This window comes from Maylandia zebra, linkage group LG5 (genome assembly GCF_041146795.1).
Source record: "Maylandia zebra isolate NMK-2024a linkage group LG5, Mzebra_GT3a, whole genome shotgun sequence".
Taxonomy (NCBI): Eukaryota; Metazoa; Chordata; class Actinopteri; order Cichliformes; family Cichlidae; genus Maylandia; species Maylandia zebra.
The window spans coordinates 30,901,341-30,907,351 of record NC_135171.1 but is presented as its reverse complement, the minus strand read 5'-3'; the positions used below and the strand labels follow the sequence as shown (position 1 = coordinate 30,907,351).

Here is a 6,011-nt window from a genome sequence, read left to right as displayed (position 1 = left end):
TTCCTCTTTTCAGCAGATGCATTAAATTACATGAATAAACCCCGACAAGCACCCTAACCACTAACAAAAAAACATGATTTATAAGCTATTGTTGATTTCAGTAAAGACCCTGAAAAAGTTCACTTAGAGTCTGGGTGGTTGACTCGCATGCCATAATCGCTACACATGTTCCTGTATACTATGCCAGCTACTTGGTGACGGCGTTCCATGTATGCCTTGCATGCTAGCATCTTGCACCCTGCTGTTATGTACTAGATTGTCTCAGTGACATTTTTACACTGCTTGTATTTGGGGTCTTGCCTGGTATGGCATTTAAACTTCTCTAACTGTCCTCTAGCCGCTACTTAAGATCAGAGTCTAAAAATGAATCATGAATACATACTTTGGTTAAAACAGTGTCTGCATCTGCATTTCTGATAATTTTCACTTAAATCAGAGTAAATATCATATTCTGGGGAGTTTATTTTCAGATGCGGATTTGGTAATCTAGTTATCCAGAAGCAGGGTGTGTGATCAAATCACAGACTACCATATTTGTTAGAAAATGTCAGCCAATGTGGCTTTGTGGCACAAGGAACAAGATATTTCAGGCCTGAGTGATTCTTAAATCGAATCTGTATAAGCTGTTCTGAGTTTTTTGTTTTTTCTCTTTATAGAACAATTTTCAAATAAATTAATGGGTATTATTTTCAAATAATATTCATCAAATTATCCAAGCAGCAAAGAATAACAGCACACAACACACAACAGATTTTATAAATACAGGAAAACTCTCCAGCAATCAAAATATTATTACAGAAGAATTCGAGAAGTTTATTCTATATTAATAGACCAAGCTTAACGATATCATATTTGGTCCAAGTAAAGTTATCAACAGTAAGTTATTAAATATAATCAGGCAAGTCACAGACACCTAAACTTCTTCGCTCTACCTCCACACGGGTCCTTTAAGCTAACGCTAATGCTAGTTAGCTACGTACGCAGTCGGTTGATGAAACGGAGATGATACCGGTGGTTTATTTTTGCTGAGAATGAGCTCAAAACATGTCAGGTTTGTTTTATAATAATTTATAGTTGGATTGTAATACAGGTGGCCACCTTTACAGACTCTGGTTTTTCTCGATAGCGGAAGCAAGCGTTTGTTTTCCAAGCTAACTTAGCTGGTTAGCCTCAGGTGCATGCTGTTGTTAATGCAGTCCTCCGTTCACAGCTAGCGCTACACGGGGGCCTGTCCCATTACTTACAGGGTGTCTACACCAAGACTCAAATATTGTCTTTTTTGGTACAAACAAATCGGACTTTTTCATTTTTTTAATGATTGTTTAAAAAGCAGCTTTTAGCTAACGAACGTTACCGCCCACTGCAATGTGTTTTCGCGGAACAGGTTAGCCGGATAAATCCATTTAATTACACTCTAATAAAAACAACTCGCTGCACGTACAGTGTATCAAAAGCAAGAATATTTAGCCATGTTGTGGTCTACGCTTTTTCTCCCAGATTTGTCTGGCAACGTTAAATTGGTCCATTATTGTTTTTCAAATAGTCTGATTTGCCCTTTCTAGACTCTAGAGAAGTCTTACCCGGAGAGGATCACTGTATGAAAACTAAATTTCCTCTATTAACACGAAGGCTAACTAGGTAGCAAAGCGTAAGAGCTGCCCTTGAATTGAACGAATGTTAATCAAAGCAGCAGGCATTTAAGCAGAGGGTTAACAGCAGCGACATTCATAACGTCGTAGGTATATTTTAAAGTTAGGTGGTCATGTGGCAGTCGGAGAGCGAGCAGCTGTCCCTGACAGTCAGCTAGTGGCAGCTGGTTTAGTTATTGAAAGAAAGCAGCCACTGTCGTGTTAAACCCAGCGCACGTTGATTATTTTTTTTCCACATTAAATAAGGCGAAGTAAGTTTTGTTAATGTGCTTGGAGGCCTAAAGATAACCACGCAGGTAGTTAACATTAGCCGAGCAGCTGATCTCGGTGTGTTAGGCCCTTTAAGGAAGTTGGCACACTAATAGTTGAGTAAATGTTTACTTTCGGGAGGCTTTAACAAGTACTGGGTCACTGATTAGGATTTTGAGTGAGGCAAGTCTCACTCCTCACATTCGTGCTACACTTACCTGCCTGGTGTTTTGCACCCCAGTTTGCATGTTAGCTGTTTTGAATGTTATGTTTTTCTAATTTAACTTTAACTTGTGTCTTGGAGTGTTTGTGTACCCACGTTTAATATTTGCCAAACATGCAGCCATGTGAATATTACTAAAGAAGTGGTTCTAATAATATTACCATTCAAGAGCTGGCTTGAAGAGGAGGTGAGAAGGAAACTCAACTGTTGTCATGTTTTATGTAGGGGAAAACACTTTATTTTTCTTCATATCTCCTGAATTATTTATTGACACAAAACAACAAATAGTTCCAAAACAGCATCTATAAAAAGTGTGAATTAAATAAAACTTTTTTTCTTTTTACATTTATTTGAAAATAAAAACAAAAAAGGTCCATCACAGTTATGCTGACATATAGAAAGATCAGTTTTTTTATGTGGGCTTTGACATACTGAAACCTAAAATATGTTTTTCTTTATCAAGAAGCTGAAAATAACAGGAAACGTAAGATAAACAGACTCTGACTGTATGAAGCTAGATTGTCTCGTCACTCCCCAAAAGCCCGTTTTAAAATAGAGGAAGCTCAGATAGATATGTTTGCCCAGATTATGAGTCTTCTAACTTTTCTTTTCACCGTCCTGTGCAGGGATGATCTGATGGTAACATCTGGCTGCTTTGACATCTTTCTGCATCATCCCAGCTCTGTTGGATAGAGGAACGCTCCCACATCTGCGAAGAGCTGTTGTCATCTCCACTCTGAACCTATCAGAGACCCTTCATTCATAGATCTGAAACAGAAAACATCTTCTGCCTCCTTCCAAAAAGAGACAATGTATTGCCTTCAATGGCTGCTCCCTGTGCTGCTCATCCCCAAGCCGCTGAACCCAGCTCTGTGGTTCAACCACTCCATGTTCATGGGGTTCTACCTGCTCAGCTTCCTGCTGGAGAGAAAGCCCTGCACCATCTGTGCCTTGGTCTTCCTGGCTGCCCTCTTCCTCATCTGCTACAGTTGCTGGGGCAACTGCTTCCTTTATCACTGCCAGGATGCTGCACTCCCGGATGCTGCCCACGACCCAGCCATTGTTGGGACCTAGGAGAGGAGGAGCACCAGCAGCAGCAACACCAGGAAGTGGAGGTGGGGGGAGCAGGAGTATAAGGCAATGCTGAGAAATTATTGTAGAAAGATACTGCCATGCTTAGAGTGGTGAAAATTGCTGGAGGGGAATACCAAGAGTGTTCAGCCAAAGACAAACTAAAGAAGAAGAGCTGGTCTTGGAGGGTTATGAACACTGTCTTTTCTTTTTTCTTTCTTAATGCTGTAAAGAAGAATTTGAGGAATGGGAAAGGGTGCCAGAGGTCACATTATGTGTCCTATTATCTAACAGGTAGCAAAGGCGAGGGATCCAAACTTGAAATGAAAAGGGAAGGACATGCATGAACTTGACTTGATGCTGAGGGAAAAAGAATTTCACATTGACCAACTTTCATTCCAGCACATGAATGAAAAATTAAAAAAAAGTATACAGTATAAACTACATGTGACATTAACTTAAAGTCACAGGGGTGGGTGCTTTGCATTATGCTAACTTGTCTGTTCCTTGTGTCTTAGCTACTGCCAAACGGAGGATGGGAGAGAAAGCTGCTCAAAACCTCTGAGGTTTTTATAGTGGGATGGAAAATCCTCCATGGTGGCAGAGGAGGAAAGGTTTCTGGGTGAAGGGAAGTGAGAGGATGCAAGGAAACGTAAACTAGCATAACGAAAATCCCTCTCCAGTTCAGTGTTCCGATTTAAGAGATTTCACTTTCTCCCCAAACCCGATCGCTCATCTTTTTAAACTGAAAATACTTTGCTCCTTAAAACTGCCAAAATCACTTAACCCCTCTGAAAACTGCTATGGCAGCCACGATCACTTGCTCAACAAACTTTATACGCCAGGTAGTGTTAAACTGTAGTCAAAAACAAGAGCGTCACAGCCCTGGATGGCCAAACTCTGTCGCCACTTTGGCTCTGCACACGTAATGCTCCACAAGGCGAGTACACAGACACTGGACAATCAGTAACTACGCTGTGAATATGTCCCCCCTTTGCCGCACTTCTACTCAAACACACCTCAAACAGGTGAACTAGAGCTGAGGACCTACGATGTTATTACCCGCTGTGCTCTACAGCTGCTCCTCATCGTCCTGCCTCAGTGTGACCTTCCCTACTGCCATCTGATCTTTTTTGTTTCTGTTCTTTTTCTTTTGCAGTTTGCATGAGTTGCTCTAAGTTTTTTTTTTTTTTTTTTTTTTTCCCCCCCCAAGCGTCAAGGTGACACCCAAATTTTTAATAAGTTAAAAACGCTGAAAGTTTCCAAAGGGTAGAAAAATCTGGATGTGTAGTTGAATGAAAGTTTTCTGTAATGTGCTATGGGTGTGCATTCTTTGTGGTCATGACATGCTGATCAGTGTAAAAATGTGGCAATACACAAGGAGACACAACGGCTATGGTCAGCATTTCCAGCAACAATGAGCAATACAGAGTGCAGGCTGAAGAACTGATTTAAAAATTTCACAGGGGATTGGAGTTTCCACAGGTGTCACTGCTGTAAGTGTTAAGTTTAGCTGTCAGACACAGGCTAAGGTGTTTATACTCTGTACCTGTTGGAATGTGTGTGTGTGTGCGCGCGTGTGTGTGGCCTCCTGTGGCAGTGCTCATTGCGTTCACTGCAACATATTTGCTTTGGTTTTAATTTAAATAAAGTTTTCCCTCTTATGTGTTAAACTGTGAGGTTCTGTGTCAAACAAAAAAACGTATTTTGATTAAAAAATAAATGCAAGTAAGAGTTGTGCTTTGCATTTTGCTGTTTTTGTTTTGTTTGTTTGTTTCTGTAGGAAAATCGTGTTGCAAATAGTTTTTGCATATTTGTCACATCATTAAATGTAAGTATTAGACAAAGATGACACATTAAATATAAAGTGCAGTTTTAAAATGATTCCACGTGTCAAGAGAAAAAAAGTGATCCAGACCTATCTGTAGTTGTAATGCCAAAACTGGGCTCCAGCAGATTCCAGGGACAAATCAGATATCGCTGTCCAGGAGAGTGCAGGCTTAGGACAGCTAAAATGCTGTGCAGGGTCCTCAGACTCCTGAGCTTGAGGAACACACATGCTCCAACTCACACCGACTGAGCAGGCTACCTGTTCAGTTGCTCAGTGCAATTATTGAATCAACCAATCACATGGCAGCAAGTCAGTTAGGCATGCAGACATGCTGAAGATGAACTCCTAAGAAACTCAGCACCAGAATGGTGAAGTAATTCAGAGTTGGTGACAGGATGAGCTACATGTTGGTGATATACTGGTGTTTCCCCACTCAACCATCTTTACGGTTTTCAGAGAATGGTGCAAAGAGGCAAAAATATTTAGTCCAATCCACATCATTGATGTTGGAGAATGACCAGACCGCTTTGAGCTGAAAGGGAGACAACAGTAACTCATGTAACCACACTTACAATCAAGGTATGCAGAAGAGCATCTCTACAGCAGCAGAAGACCACACCAGGTATTAGCTATTAACAGGACCCTGAATTCACAGGGATTCATCAGAAATGGACAGAAGATTGGAAAAATGTTGCCTGTTGCAACAGGCTGCGACATTTGGATAGTAGGATCAGAATTAATAACACAGGGGTGCGGCTCCATCCTACCTTGTATCGGTAGCTCAGATTGGTAGAAGCGGAGTGATGGAATCAGGTATAATTAGTACAATTTGGCCTCTTAGTATCAACTGATCATTGATTAAACATCACAGCTTACCTGGGCGTTGTTGCTCACCATCTTCTCATGGTAGCTTCCTGCAGGAAGACTGTATTATGCTAATTGATTTTGGTCGTGGTGCACCCTGCAAATAGCCTGTTTACTAAAAACA

General features: G+C 40.9%; 1 protein-coding gene across 3 annotated transcripts; it reads left to right on the top strand.

Annotated features, from left to right (window-relative positions):
- Nucleotides 1-921: 921 nt before the first annotated feature.
- On the top strand, nt 922-4,939 carry blcap (bladder cancer associated protein). 3 transcript variants are annotated; one of them, XM_004547357.6, is made up of 2 exons: nt 922-1,051; nt 2,748-4,939. In XM_004547357.6, exon 2 carries the CDS (start codon nt 2,932-2,934, stop codon nt 3,193-3,195), a length of 264 nt encoding a protein of 87 aa, XP_004547414.1. In that variant the 5' UTR covers nt 922-1,051; nt 2,748-2,931; the 3' UTR covers nt 3,196-4,939. The 3 variants fall into 3 exon arrangements, with proteins under 3 accessions (XP_004547414.1, XP_076740310.1, XP_004547415.1); XM_076884195.1 differs by having other exon boundaries at nt 928-1,046; XM_004547358.6 differs by lacking the exon at nt 922-1,051 and adding an exon at nt 1,098-2,308.
- Nucleotides 4,940-6,011: the final 1,072 nt, after the last annotated feature.

Coding starts and splice junctions, on each gene's coding strand:
- blcap (XM_004547357.6), top strand. CDS start 2,932: ATGTATTGCCTTCAATGGCTGCTCCCTGTGCTGCTCATCCCCAAGCCG.